Source organism: Nicotiana sylvestris, chromosome 11, assembly GCF_000393655.2.
Source record: "Nicotiana sylvestris chromosome 11, ASM39365v2, whole genome shotgun sequence".
In the NCBI taxonomy this organism is placed as follows: Eukaryota; Viridiplantae; Streptophyta; class Magnoliopsida; order Solanales; family Solanaceae; genus Nicotiana; species Nicotiana sylvestris.
In genome coordinates this window covers 25,102,894-25,117,680 of record NC_091067.1, presented here as the reverse complement: position 1 = coordinate 25,117,680, position 14,787 = coordinate 25,102,894, and the positions used below count along the sequence as shown (strand labels likewise).

The following is a 14,787-nucleotide window of genomic DNA, read 5'->3' as shown; positions in this document are numbered from 1 at the left end:
CACCTTATGGTGCCCATCTGGGTTTTCACTAATAAGACTCTCTCATTTCTCTGTTCACTATCGCCTTATAGTGCCCGTACGGTTTTTCACTGATAAGACTCTCTCATTTCTTTTTTCTCTTTTTTTTCTTTTTTTTTTCTCTTTTTTTCTTTTTTTTTCCTTTTTTTTGACTATGATACTGTATGAGGGAGGTTTCCCAACGTCTTTGGCATGGGGACTTCAATCATTCTTAAAAAACATCGATCAGAAGTTCTTGAAAGGTAAAAAGGCGAAATGAACCTTGAACTGAATTACACTTTTGGAATCATTTTTACAGAGAGAGAAAAAAAATCGTGAAATAAAACAAACTTCTGCCCCAGTTTTAGAGTATTGGGAATATGGATTTTTTGTTCTGATGGGACCGAACCCAGGGTAAGGTTGCCTACGTATCCTTTCGGAATCAGGTCGGATGTAGTTCAATTTTTTAGAGTTTTTTTTTACAAGTTCCAAGAAGTGAGAAACAAGGAAGACAAATACAGCTCAAAAGGATTAACAAAAAGGGTGACACCTATTTGGAATAGCGAGCGAATGATAGCCTTCGCCACTTCAATTTGAGAAAATCAATGCGTGAAAATTCTACAATGGGTATATATTAGACATAATATCTTTTGACTGCATCTGCGTTAATAGTCATGTCTGGTACCCGTCCTTCTTCATCTACCAAGTGCAAGGCCCCATTTGGTAACACTTTCTTGATGATGTAGGGTCCTTGCCAGTTCGGGGCGAACTTTCCTTTAGCTTCTACCTGGTGCAGAAGGATGCGTTTCAAAATCAATTGGCCTACCTTAAACTGCCTTGGGCGCACTTTCTTATTGTAAGTGCGTGTCATTCTTTGTTGGTATAACTGGCCGAAACACACTGCTGCTAGCCGTTTTTCATCGATCAACATCAGTTGTTCTAATCGGGTCTTGACCCACTCAGTGTCTTCAATCTCTGATTCCACAATAATTCGGAGAGAGGGAATTTCGACTTCAGCGGGTATTACAGCTTCAGTTCCGTATACAAGCAAATACAGAGTTGCGCCAATATATGTGCGAACAGTCGTACGGTATCCCAAAAGAGCAAAAGGCAACTTTTCATGCCATTGCCTGGAACCTTGGATCATCTTCCTAAGAATCTTCTTGATGTTCTTGTTTGCTGCTTCAACTGCTCCATTGGCTATTGGCCGGTAAGGGGTAGAATGGCGATGCATGATTTTAAATTGTTCGCATACCTCCTTGATCAAATGACTATTTAGATTGGCTGCATTGTCAGTGATAATGGTCTTTGGGATACCAAAGCGACAAATGATGTTGGAGTGAACAAAGTCTACCACTGCTTTCTTGGTGACTGCTTTGAAAGTGACGGCTTCCACCCACTTGGTGAAGTAATCAATCGCAACCAAAATGAATCTATGCCCATTTGAAGCCTTTGGCTCGATCGGCCCAATAACATCCATTCCCCAAGCAACCAAAGGCCAAGGAGAGGACATGGGATGCAACTCTGAAGGAGGCGAGTGAATCAAGTCACCATGAATCTGGCACTGGTGACACTTGCGAACAAATCTAAAGCAATCTCGCTCCATGGTAAGCCAGTAATACCCTGCCCGTAGAATCTTCTTCGCCAAAACATATCCATTCATGTGAGGTCCACTTACCCCTGAATGCACTTCACTCATGATCCGCTCTGCTTCTGTAGCATCTATGCATCTCAACAAGTTTAAATCTGGGGTCCTCTTGTACAAAATTTCCCCATTCAGGAAGAAACCACTGGCGAGTCGCCTTATAGTTCTTTTTTTATCTCCTTTGGCATGCTCTGGATATTCTCTTGTTTTCAGGAATTGTTTTATGTCATGACACCATGGTTCACCATCTGGTTCTGTCTAGATTGTATTATAGTAACCGTGCTGATTCCGAACTTGGATTTCTAGTGGATCAATATGGGTGTTGCCTGGATAAGAGAGCATTGAGGCTAGAGTAGCCAAGGCATTGGCTAGCTCGTTGTGAAACCGGGGAATGTATCTGAACTCGATAGATTTGAATCTTTTGCTCAAGTCTCGTACACATTGTCTGTACGGAATAAGTTTGATATCTCGAGTCTCCCATTCGCCTTGGGCTTGCCGGATAAGCAAGTCAGAATCTCCCATAACTAATAGTTCATGCACATCCAGATCGATGGCCATTTTCAAACCCATGATACAAGCTTCATATTCTGCCGTATTATTAGTACAGAAGAACCGAAGTCGGGCCATTGCAGGGTAATGGTGTCCAATAGGTGAGATGAGGATTGCCCCGATCCCAACTCCTTTGATATTGTCAACCCCATCAAAATACATTTTCCATATAGGGTGATCGTCTAGAACCACTTCCTCTATCGAGTTGACCTCTTCATCCGGGAAGTATGTGCTAAGTGGCATGTACTCATTATCAACTGGATTCTCTGCCAAATGATCTGCCAAAACCTGTGCTTTCATCGCGGTGCGAGTGACATAGACGATGTCAAACTCTGTGAGCAGGATTTGCCATTTTGCGAGCCTACCAGTGGGCATTGGCTTTTGGAAGATGTACTTCAAAGGATCCATTCTGGATATGAGGTAAGTAGTGTAGGCCAAAAGATAATGTCTCAGCTTCTGAGCGACCCAAGTCAAGGCACAACATGTCCTTTCTAAAAGGGTGTACTTAACCTCATAATCGGTGAACTTCTTGCTCAAATAATATATTGCCTGTTCCTTTCTGCCTGTTGCATCATGTTGCCCCAGAACACATCCAAAGGAATTATCCATCACTGATAGATATAAAAATAAAGTCCTACCAGGTTCAGGTGGAACCAGTACGGGGGGTTTTGACAGATAATCTTTGATCCTGTCAAAGGCCTTTTGGCAATCGTCCGTCCATCTGACAACGACATCCTTTTTTAGCAACTTAAAGATGGGCTCGCACGTGGTTGTGAGCTGAGCAATGAACCTACTGATGTAGTTCAACCTCCCAAGCAAACTCATGACCTCTTTTTTGTTCTTCGGGGGTGGCAGATCTCAAATGGACTTTATCTTAGATGGATCCAATTCGATGCCTCTCCGGCTGACTATAAAACCGAGGAGTTTCCCAGCTGGGACCCCAAATGCACACTTGGCTGGATTAAGCTTAAGGTCATACCTACGAAGCCGTTCGAAGAACTTTTTCAAATCACACACATGATCGGCTTGTGTCTTTGATTTTATGATGACATCGTCGATATATAACTCAATCTCTTTGTGCATCATGTCGTGAAAAATGGTGGTCATGGCCCTCATGTAAGTTGCCCCTGCATTCTTTAAACCGAATGGCATGACCCTATAACAATAGGTACCCCATGGCGTGGTGAAAGCGGTCTTTTCTGCATCATCCTCATCCATTAGAATTTGGTGGTACCCAGCATAGCAATCCACAAATGATTGGATCTCATGCTTTGCGCAATTATCTACAAGAATGTGGATGTTTGGCAAAGGAAAATTATCCTTTGGACTTGCTTTGTTCAGGTCCCTATAGTCGACACAAACTCTAGTTTTTCCATCCTTCTTTAGCACGGGCACAACATTTGCCACCCAGGTGGTGTATCGGACAGCTCTGACCATATTAGCGCTTAGTTGCTTCATTATTTCTTCTTTGATTTTATCGCTCATGTCTGTTTTAAATTTTCGTTGCTTTTGTTGGACTGGTGGAAAACCAGGATACGTAGTAAGCTTATGAACCACCAGATCAGCACTTAAACCCGGCATATCATCGTAAGACCAAGCAATACATTTTTGTATTCAAATAAAAGTTGAATCAAGATATCTCTGGTTTTTTGTTCAGTGTGAATGCTTATCTTCGTTTCTCTAACCTCTTCAGGACTTCCGATATTAATCGTCTCAGTTTCATTGAGGTTTGGCTTGGGCTTGTTTTCAAATTGTTCCAACTCTCTTTTTATTTCCTCAACAATCTCATCTTCCTCATATTCAACCTCTTGATGCGTTATTTCGATATTAGACTGCTTTTCAAGATCTGGGCATGAATTCTGCATGCATGTTATTAAAGCCGGCATTAACAAAACTGAAATGAGAATAAAATGACAGGAATTAGGAAAAGTAAAAGATAGGAAACTTAATAGGAAACTAAACTGCATTTTATTGAATTCGAAAGGATAAAAGGGTTAACATCAAACAAACAATCATCCTGAGATATTTGGATTACAACCCTGAAAGTAACCCAGAATACAAAAAAGGAAGCTGCAAAAGCAGACTACCAAGACTCCTTCCTTGTGGGGAGAGGAGTTGCTTCCCAGTTGGCGAGCATGGTGTCTGGGTCAATTAGTTGCACAACGGCACGACTAGTGCCTTCACCAGCCTGGATCATATTCACTTCAGAAAACATCTCGCTGAGGTCATGGCAAATTTCATCAATGTTTGCATGCGCCGAGGAATTTTGACCCTCTCGGAGTCGTGGCTTGACAAAAGTGTAGAAAATATGAGGGATAGGCTATTGCAAGACCCATCCACTCTTTTTGCAGTGTTTGGATTTGTTTTTGTCTGCTTGTGTTGGCCTGAAGCCTAAGCCAAAAGTACCCCGGTTTCCTAACGAAGAAATAGGCTCTAAAATCCCTTGAAATGATGCCCCCAAACCTTTTCCTGGCTCATAACCTTGTCTCATCATAACCGTAGCCACTATTACAGATGTGGCGGAAAGACAAGGATGCAGAATGGGCTTTCCTTCCTCGACATGGTCCACAACAACCACTTCAAAAGCCTGATGGACTCAGACCCTTCTTTGGCCTCAATACAGGGGATTAACGGGTCTTTATAAACGGAAGACTCGTCTTCTCCGTGAACAATAATTTCTTGCCCGTCATGTTCGAATTTGAGCATCTGGTGTAAGGTGGATGGCACAGCTCGGGCTGTATGGATCCATGGCCTTCCAAGAAGAAAGTTATAAGAAGTGACCATGTCCACTACTTGGAAAACAATCTCAAAGTCCACCGGCCCAATCGTCATGGTGAGGTTGATTTCCCCCATGGTGTCTCTCGCTGAGCCATCGAAAGCCCGTATGTGAACATTGCTATGCCGGATTCTGTCTGTATTGATCTTCATGCTTGGCAAAGTAGAGAGAGGGCATACATCTACACTTGAGCCTCCATCAACCATGACTCTCTTTACATAATGCCCCTCACATTTTACTATCAAGTTCAACGCCCTATTGTGCCCGGCTCCTTCCTCGGGAAGTTCATCATCGGTAAATGAGATTCTGTTTACCTCAAAAATCTATTTGCCATCTTCTCTAACTGATTCACTATGGTCTCTTCTGAGATATGTGCCTCATTCAGGACCTTGATTAGTACACGTGCATGCTCTTTGGAATGTATGAGCAGAGATAGTAGAGAGATTTGGGCAGGAGTCTTTCTTAGCTGGTCAATGATTGAGTAATCCTGAGCTTTCATTTTCTTCAAAAACTCTTCTGCCTCTGCTTCAGTGACTGGCTTCTTTATTGGAAATTGGCCTCCTCTGATTTGCTTGGCCTTCATCAACTCTTCTGGAGAATAACACTTCCCCGATCGAGTCAAACCTCCAGTTTCCCCCACTTCCTCTATGATTTCCTTGCCTTTGTAGGTCATCACAGTTTTGTTCTAGTTCCAAGGGACAGTTTTCGTGTTTGTCACAGGGGGTTGCATGGCAGGTTTGATTATGATCGGCTCTGTTATGCCATTTGCACTGCCCCGATTCTGCCTTGTGACGGGGTGTCCTCCAAGGACATACAACCTTGGGCTTGGAACATTGGAGCAAACGTCTAACCTCGAGACCTTGGGCACAAATAAAGTTACATTTTCTGAGTTCGGGACGCCTTTCACAATCAACGGCACATCTCGGCTTGGTCTTGCTTCCAGACTTATTCCTTCTCGAATTGCTCCCACTGTCATTTCTGTTTGGCCGACCAGCTTGTATTCCTGATCTCGGTCAATCATTCCCACGAAATGAACATCGTTGTGTTCCAGCAACGGGTTATTTGTCACATTAGAAGGGTCCTCGCCATTCGTTACTACAATTAATTTTTCAGAAATGAGTCTTTCTATGGCTCCTTTCAGAGTCCAACAATCATCGGTGCTATGCCCTGGGGCACCTGAATGATATTCACATCTAGCATTTGCTTGAAATCCATGTGAATTCGGATGCATATGGTGGGGAGAGATGGGTCCAATCACGCCCATTTGCTTCAGCTTCTGGAATAGACTAGAGTATGATTCAGCCAATGGAGTGAATTTTTCTGTCGGCCTCTTCTCTCGACCATAATCCTGCCTGGGACGAGCATTGTAGGGTGCCCGAAAATTTTGTTGCTGAGGTCGGGGGCCCCTTGGAGCTGGTGCCCGTACCTGATGATTGGGAGGCCGAGAATATGATTGAGCATTGAACACCGTACATTATGGTGGGCCCACAGAGTATTGAGGAATTGGCAGGGGATAGTAATGTTGAGGGTAGCTGGATCGCCCCTGCTAAACTTGCACATAAGGGTGTGATGCCCCTCTTTGAACTTCCCTAGATCCCGAGGTCATCATAGAACCTTCATCTCTCTTTTTACTATTTGCAAAACTTCCCGACCCATTTTGGATGGCTTGGGTGATGGCTTTGAGAGCAGCCTGACTTACAATTCTGCCAGTCTTTAAGCCATTTTCGACCATTTTCCCTATCTTGATTGCTTCAGCAAAAGGCCTACCCATTGCAGACATCATGTTTTGGAAATAATCAGGCTCTTGAGCCTCCAAAAAGACAGTGATCAACTCATGATTATCCATGGGTGGCTTAACTCTGGCCGCCTGCTCCCTCCACTTGATGGCGTACTCCCTAAAGCTTTCTGTCGGCTTTTTCTTCATATTGGATAGGGAATTGCGGTCTGGTGCAATATCAATATTGTATTGGAATTGCTTGACGAAGGCCTGGGCCATGTCATCCCAAACATGACAGTGAGAGATGTCTTGGTCAATGAACCATTCAGAAGCTACCCCCACAAGGCTTTCTCCAAAGTAAGCCATCAGCAGTTCTTCCTTTCCTCCCGTACCCCTCAGCTGGTTGCAGTACCTTTTCAAGTGGGCGATAGGGTCATCGTGTCCATCATATTTCTCAAATTTTGGGGTCTTGAACCCTCGTGGTAAATGGATGTGAGGGAACATGCATAGATCACTGAATTAAACACTTTTGTGACCACCTAGTCCCTGTATGTTCTTTATATTCTGTTCAAGACTTTTCATTTTCCTGGCCATCTCATCGGGCTCAATCGTCGTGGCAGGCATTTTATTTTCCACCGGTGATTCATATCGAGGAGTCTGATTGTATGGAGTCGAGACCCCAAAAGCCATATTCGGAGAATAGTATTGTCCATCATAAGCATGAGATGGTGGCTCATTATTTGGCTTTGTCACAGGAGGTGGTGGCGGTATTGTATATACCGGTGCGCCAGACACGACGAGAGGGGTGTTCCTGACCGGTGCGGCTGGAGGTCGCATATTAGAGGTACTGGGGGCAGCATGGAGACTGTAATTCGGCACATACCCTGGTGGTAGAATGGGGTCGCTCGTTGCATGGAGCGGTGGTTGAGTAGCCTGGGGTATAGTGTAAGTTCCCTCTGAGGGACCCTAGGGTGGAGGTCGACCGGAAACCCAAGCTTGATATACATCTGACAGTTGTTGTCTCAATTTTCTTATCTCCTCAGACTCTTGCTCAACTGACTGACCCTGCGGATTGTCACTGACCAACTCGATTTCATCACTGTTATCCATTACTACTGGTCCCTTAGATCTTGTGAAGTAATGATGTGCTGCCAGATTTACCACAAACCAACCACCTTAAACTTACTGGTTTAAGAGACAACAAACGTGTTAGGGTTAGGCATTTTATAAATATGAATTACACGTAATATGTCATGCTCCTAACATCGCCACCATTTCTAAAATGATTTTGGAAGGCTTCAATGTTTCATTCCGGCTTATCAGCTTGTTGCTTATTGACACTGTTATTTCATTCTTCTCTTTTTTTTCGTTTTTTTTTCACTCGCCTTATTTGATCCCTTACTTTAGAGCCATTTAAAATAAAAACTTGATCGAACCTTTTTGGGTTGCCCACGTATCATGTCACCGCATGAATCAGATCATTATGTAGTTCAGTTGTTTTTTTTTTTACAAAACAAACATCTTTTTGGTTCATTTTAGAATTTTTCTAAAAAAAAAAAATCTTTTCATTGATTTTCAAAATAATTCTTTTTTTATACAAGACTCAAAAGGTAAGAGTTACATAAAGATAAACAAGACCAAGCCTGACTAAAACAGACTTTTTAGGATAAAAGGCAAAACAATAAGACTCAAAACGCCAAAAGACTCTTACAGACTCGAAAACAACAAAAGCATAATGAAAAAGGACTGATAACTAAAAGAAGACTTTGATCTTTGCAGTAGAATCCACCAACATCACTGTAATCAAGGCTCTTGTTCCTGTGCCTGACCCCCAACGTTGCGGTATATCCTCTCCAAGTCTGCAGATATATGACGAGCAATGTTTAATGATACTTCTGCAAACCGCTCGGGCGTCATTCCCTGGCAACTCCTGTGTGCTCTTGAGGTATATGTGGCTACCTCGAGGATCTTTCCTTTAATGTATTCCTGAGCCACATGCAACTCTTGATTTTGCTGACCACGTGTCTCAGCTAGATCCAGCGCATCACGCTCGCGGTCCAAGGCCATATCTTTCTGGCGCCGATTTTCTAGTAACTCCCCCTCCAACCGATTTATCATACTCTGGTAGTGATGTCTTTCTACTTCAAACTCTGCGATCTGTCTCTCCTTGCTTGATTCAACTCCCTCTAACTGATCCCTTAAACCTTTGATTAGTGGAGCGTAACTCATGCGCTCATGATCACGGACTACCCTGAACTGGGCTTCTCTCTCTTCTTGTTGTTGTGCGGTTGTGACCATGTTCTTCTTTTGAATTTGGGATTTGAGTGCTTGCCTCTCTCGTGCCCACTGAGCTTTCTCTTTCTCAAAAGCATCATACAGCAAATCCTTGTCTACTTTAACGATGTTGAGCTCTTCTTACAGTGCTCCAAAGTCAGATTCATAACCCCTTTTCATCTCTTCCGCAGCCAGCCCAACTCTGTTTCGAATTTCAGCCTCCAACTCCGCGGTGCTCTTCACGACTGTACCTGGTCTATCTGCGAGAGCATCTTGGTTATAGAACCACTCAAGATAAGAAGGATTCAACTCACCACTTCCTCGATCTGCCACCATGGTGCCACGCTCGAGTATCTTAGTGTCATTCCAAACACGTTGGGCATAAGCTTCACGAATGGGATCCTCTAATGTTGCTTCCCAGATAAAATTTTCCATAGTCTCTACTGGGGGAACTATTTGTTTGTGACCCAGTTGACGTAGAACTCTCATAGGAACATATGGCTGATAACCTCGAAGCCCCATTAAGATCAGAAACGGATGGCAAGATGACTTATAGATGACATATTCCGCGGTGAACCAAGGATAATTCCATGTGATCTGATCATCTGTTAAGGAGTGAAGATACTTTCTCCAATTATTGACACTTTCTGGGAAATTGCGGATCTCCAACTCACTCTTCAATCTAGCATTATACTGGCGAACATGATTACTCTAACAAGTACGGTGGTCTACCTGATAAGGACGACGGAAAAGATGATCCATGAACCACATCTGGAGCAGGAGGTTGCAACCTTCAAAGAAACCTTTTCCTTCCCAGCACCTGGTTAAGGCGCGAAAGGTATCTGCTAACACCATTGGAAGAATATAGGAATCATTTCTTTTCATCATCGCTGTGACTATCCCAGATAACCGAATGTTGATCTTCCGATCCTCTCTCGGGAAGACCATATACCCCAAGAAAGCTACAATGAATGCTTTCCGTCCATGGCCTCGCCATGTGTGTTGGTTCTGTTTGTTAATTAGCTTCTTCCCATATTCTGAGAACCCCATTTCATGCCCGTACTTGTCATACAAGAAATCTAGGTAGACCTGCCCTTGCGCCACATGTGCTATCTCGGTGTGGCTGATCCACATCTGCTCAAGGAACTTGGTAGCAGTAACGTCCCTGGGAACCAAAAGTCTCTTTGTTCGACTCTTATGCCCCAGGTTGGTATATTTAGCGAATTCTTCCAAGGTAGGAGTCATTTCAAACCCATTGAGACGAAACACATTATTCTTCGGGTCTCAGAAATAAACCAAAGCCTCAATGAGTTCTCGTTTGGGCTCAATCTCCATAATGTTTACCAAGTTTTTCAAATAATCTTTGATCTTTCCTTGCTCAAATCCATCCATGTTGTTCCACCATCGCTTCAATAATCTGGGCACTTTGTCGACAATCTTAAACGGTGAGTGCTCTTCATCTCTCAGCCTCTTGTCAGGTCTCCCACTAACTGAATCCATATCGTACCTATATAAATAAAATTATGAGGTCGGGTCCAAATCTTAACTCGAAGAAATGACACCAAACAGACTTCTGGATAAGACAACGGACAAACTTCATATGATAAGAGGGCTAGACTCTGGAAGGATTACTTAGGTATCTCGCCGAGGAAAAAAAAATAGCTGGACAAAGGGCAAATAATAAAAGGCGACGAAGAGGACAAGATGGTTATTTTTATGAAAATGGCTCTTCAGCACCTCCAAGAAAAGTACTAATGCAGTCTCGATAAAAACATCTGAATACATGGATAGAAAATAAATAAAAGCTTAAAAATGTAATGTTGACATTGGCAAAAATGGCTGGGAACAAAGGACGACATGACAAAAACAAAATAACTATTTTTACGAAAATAGCCCTTCGACACTTCCGAGGAAGGTTGAAAGGCGGTCCCGGCAAAACGGTCAAAAATAAAAACGAAATGGTAAAAGGTGTTAAAAACGACCAAAGTAATCATTTTGTATGAAAATAGCCCTTTGGCACTTCCGAGAAAGGTTTTAAGGCAATTTCCGCAAAAATGGTTCCACATTGGGGAAAAAGTGGTAAAATATTAGCTATATCTACGAAAACAACCCTTCAATGGCTCCGAAGAAGGTTTCGAGGTTGTATTGAAAAACATGATCAGACGTAAAGACAAAACAATGAAAAAATAAAAGAGAAAGAAAAAAAAAAAGAAAAAACAAAAAAGAAAAAAAAAACTATCGATTTTTTTTTATTTATTAAAAGAAAAATATTATGGACACACCGATTTCAAAAACTCTTGCAAAAATGGGGGCCAACCCTGATGAAGGTTTCCTACGTACCCCACTAAAATTGTGAGAATCGGACCTGCGTAGTTCAAACCAAGACTAGACCATTTTTATATTATTTTTTTATTTGGTAAAAATGAATTACCTGTACAAAACTGGGGAATGAATTTTCTTTTTTTTTTCTTTTTTCGCTCAACTAATTTTCTAAAGCCGGTCAACAAATGCAAGCAAGTCTTCCAAATGATGCAACAAGTAGCACATAAGTGAAAATGATGGTCTCAAAAAGGATACCTGTCTTATACGGACTCGGCCCCTGTGCCGAGCTTCGCTAAGTCAAGTGCATATGATGCAATAAAACGATCCTACTAGGGATAACCAGCCATGTGGCTTGTTCTTCTATGTTTCAAAAGTCCTAGGGGATGAGGCGTATCTAGACTGGCCATAAAACGAGCGAACAACTCGAATTGGGAAGGGGTAGCGTACCGGGAGCAATACTTCTCCGGTTTAACTACTGGACCCTCCCCGCTCTTAAATATGGGTGACTAATAATCCTTCACCGGGAGCCCAGGCCCACCGGCTTTATCTCAACAAAGAATGGGGCGCGTATCCGCGATTCTCGAGGTTGTATTCAGAAGACTCAGAGGGGGGTGCGCAAGAAGACAATTTATAAAACAGTTCAACAATATCAAAGCGGTAAAGAGCAAACAAGTAGCACATTATGCCTAAATAGATCACAGTTATAAACAAAAAATTAATAAAGCCAAATAAAGTCAATGTACAAGCTCGAATTCACGCCGGATTTCCCCAGCAGAGTCGCCAGAGCTATCACACCCCTTTTTTACCTCTCCAAAAGATATGTACAAAATGTAACGTGTTATGCTACGAATTTGTGGGTTAAAGAGTTTTTCCAATTAAAGTGACAATTTTGAAATAGGGATTATTTATGTTATTCAGAGTCGCCACTTGGAATTGATTTGTTGGTGTTCCAAGTCACCTTTTATTTGAATCCCTAGTCAAAGGAAGGTTTGACTCTTTTATTATTGGTTTGCGAAAACAAAGTCCGGATAAGGAATTCTGTTGACCGAGGAGAAGGTGTAAGGCATTCCCCGAGTCCCGTGGTTCTAGCACGGTCGCTTTATTGACTACATTTGGCTTAAATTAATTTTGGATAAACTGTGATTTATATTATTTTTCATATTTTTACCTATCCGCTTTTATCTCTTGATTATTAGAAAAATTAAAGAATATTTTTTAATAAGAAGATGTCATAACCACACTACGCAAGCGAGTGCATGATCGACGAAATTTATTATTTAGTCATAACGGCGCCACGCAAGCGAATCCGCAGTCATGACAAACGATTGTTAGCATGTTATTTACGTCTGGAAAAATTACTGCATTCGAAGAGATTAGTTTTGAAAATAAAATAAAAAATCAACTATCGCACTACGCAAGCGAATTCGCGATCTTAACAAAAAAAATATACTAAATTAAGAATTAACTAAAATTAATGGGCATGGTATGAGATTATTAAATTAATTTATCGAATATTCAAACATCACGCTACACAAGTGATTCCGTGAGTTAAAGCGCGCCTACTAATTGCCTAGCGTTTAAAAAGGAAATGAGTTAATTAAAAATAGTAGAAAAATCTGATATTATTACTATTTTTCTAGCTTTATAGTTGGGAAAAATTAAGCAAATAAAAGTTGGACCAACTTAATCTATTTTAAAAGAAATGAGCCAACTTCTTGTTAAAAAAAATGGGCCAGCTTGTAAAGAGCTCTTGGGCTGCTGGAATTTATTATTAAAATGGGCCAAGAAATGGATTTTAATTGGCCCAATGTTATATAGAAGAAAAGGGGTAATTTTGTTGTTTAAAGGTAAATGGACCAGCTTTTATTTTTTGGTTCAAAAAGGCCCAAAGTTCATACAATCTTGGTTCTTTACTTAGTTTGCATTTATGACCATTAACTACATAGTCACAATTATATAAACGCACACTTTACAAAAATAGCCACTTTTGCAAATATGGAAAAATGGCCAGATTAAAAAAAAAATTATCATAACATTCCTAGAAGCATATGTTGGCAGTGAAATTTCAGCAACTAAAACGAACTCATGTTATGTGTTATACATCTAAAGTCATTCATGGCATACTTAGATATCACATTCAAAAAACTTGCAATTCAATATTCAAGTATTATGAAGGACTATTCACATTATCACATGCTTGATACATAACAATAACATACAAGCTCTTTTGTTGTCAAATTATTCATCATATCAAACACATTTAAATGGTGCAGTATGTTCAAGTTGTTCCCATTGCTGAAAATACGTACGTTACGAGTCTTAAAGGATTACCTGGATAGCAAAAGAATAAACAGTAGTTCAACAACTAAAGCAGCATAAAAACAACAGCAAAACAGCAGCAAAACTAGTAGCAAATCCGTGTTAAAAACAACCCGAAAACTTAGAGAGGAAACCCAGAAACGAACTCTAAAGAGGACTTATACTTTTCTAAAAGTTTGCACTCTAAGATTCACTCCCAAAGCTCACCATTTCAGCTCACTTTTCATGTGTTCAACTGTTGATTTTTTTTTTTTTATGTTTTTGTGTGTTCAAAGCAATTCTTCCCTCTCCCTGGAAGTGTGATTGAGTCCCCCTTATATATTCAAACAACCAGCTATTTCAAAAAATTAAAAATCAATCTTTTTGACAGATTTTCTACAAAATCTGCTCTTAAATTCAAAAGGCCAGACTTTCTGGTTCAAATCTTGTCAAGTATTTCAAACAAAATCTGTTCTCCACTATTCAAAGACAGACTTTTATTCAAACACTGTCCAAAAGTCTACATTTTCTTACCAAACAATTTGACTTTTGAGTATTGTACTCAAAGAGTCTTGAAGCAGTAAATAAACAACCAAACAAGTACCATATATTCTTAAGTATTCTGCACTACCTCACTTTTATTAATACAAAACTATTTTACTACTTCAACAAGTGCAAAAACAGAAAATTGATCATTTCAAACTTCAAAAACTAATGCTAAAATAATTAATAATAGACCAAAATAAAATCTGAAAATTAAAACTAAAAATAAAAAATCAGCCATGAAAAAGAATAGGATTTTTACCATTTTACAATTCAAGTGGCCGAAAAAATGGTGGTATGCCAAAAGAGGGTGTTCGGGGAGGTCGTCGAAATTTGGCCGGATTTTTATCGCCGGATTTTCAGGGTTAAATTGGCATCAATAGCTAGGTCTTGAGGAGCTCTATCCATTGATGTAGGTATTATGGGGTGGTAGTGGTTGGAGCTTCAAGGATTTGGGCAAAAAAGTGACGGGAAAGTTTCCAAGATCTAAGATTCAAGGAGTTTGAGGGATTTTTGAAGGATTTGGTTTGGAGATATGGAAAGAGGAAGTTGTGGAGATTACATGGTGTCAATTTGGAGGTGTTTGGAGGTGGTCCGCCGGTGGCAGCGATTTCCGGCCGGCGACGGTGGGCGGAGATGGGGCGGCGTAGAGAGAGTGAAGAGAGA

General features: G+C 41.1%; 2 protein-coding genes across 2 annotated transcripts; both read right to left on the bottom strand.

The window, feature by feature from the left end:
- Positions 1–3,049: 3,049 nt before the first annotated feature.
- Positions 3,050–5,173, bottom strand: LOC138880837 (uncharacterized). The gene is made up of 4 exons (XM_070161016.1): positions 4,704–5,173; positions 4,202–4,230; positions 3,877–4,085; positions 3,050–3,460 (listed from the first exon to the last, which is right to left on the bottom strand). The coding sequence occupies exons 1-4, from the start codon at positions 5,171–5,173 to the stop codon at positions 3,050–3,052; spliced, it is 1,119 nt and encodes a 372-aa protein (XP_070017117.1).
- A 479-nt stretch (positions 5,174–5,652) lies between these two features.
- Positions 5,653–7,188, bottom strand: LOC138880836 (uncharacterized). The gene is made up of 2 exons (XM_070161015.1): positions 6,667–7,188; positions 5,653–6,393 (listed from the first exon to the last, which is right to left on the bottom strand). The coding sequence occupies exons 1-2, from the start codon at positions 7,186–7,188 to the stop codon at positions 5,653–5,655; spliced, it is 1,263 nt and encodes a 420-aa protein (XP_070017116.1).
- Positions 7,189–14,787: the final 7,599 nt, after the last annotated feature.

Excerpts from the sequence above, each read along its gene's own strand:
- LOC138880837 (XM_070161016.1), bottom strand. The coding sequence starts at position 5,173 with ATGGTTGATGGAGGCTCAAGTGTAGATGTATGCCCTCTCTCTACTTTG. Across the intron at positions 4,086-4,201 it reads CCAAATATCTCAGGATGATT|TTTTGTTAATGCCGGCTTTA; the intron begins GTTTGTTTGATG and ends TTCTCATTTCAG. Across the intron at positions 3,461-3,876 it reads ATATCGGAAGTCCTGAAGAG|CATGAGATCCAATCATTTGT; the intron begins GTTAGAGAAACG and ends AATTGCGCAAAG.
- LOC138880836 (XM_070161015.1), bottom strand. The coding sequence starts at position 7,188 with ATGTTCCCTCACATCCATTTACCACGAGGGTTCAAGACCCCAAAATTT. Across the intron at positions 6,394-6,666 it reads GCTTAAAGACTGGCAGAATT|GTACGGGCACCAGCTCCAAG; the intron begins GTAAGTCAGGCT and ends CCCAATCATCAG.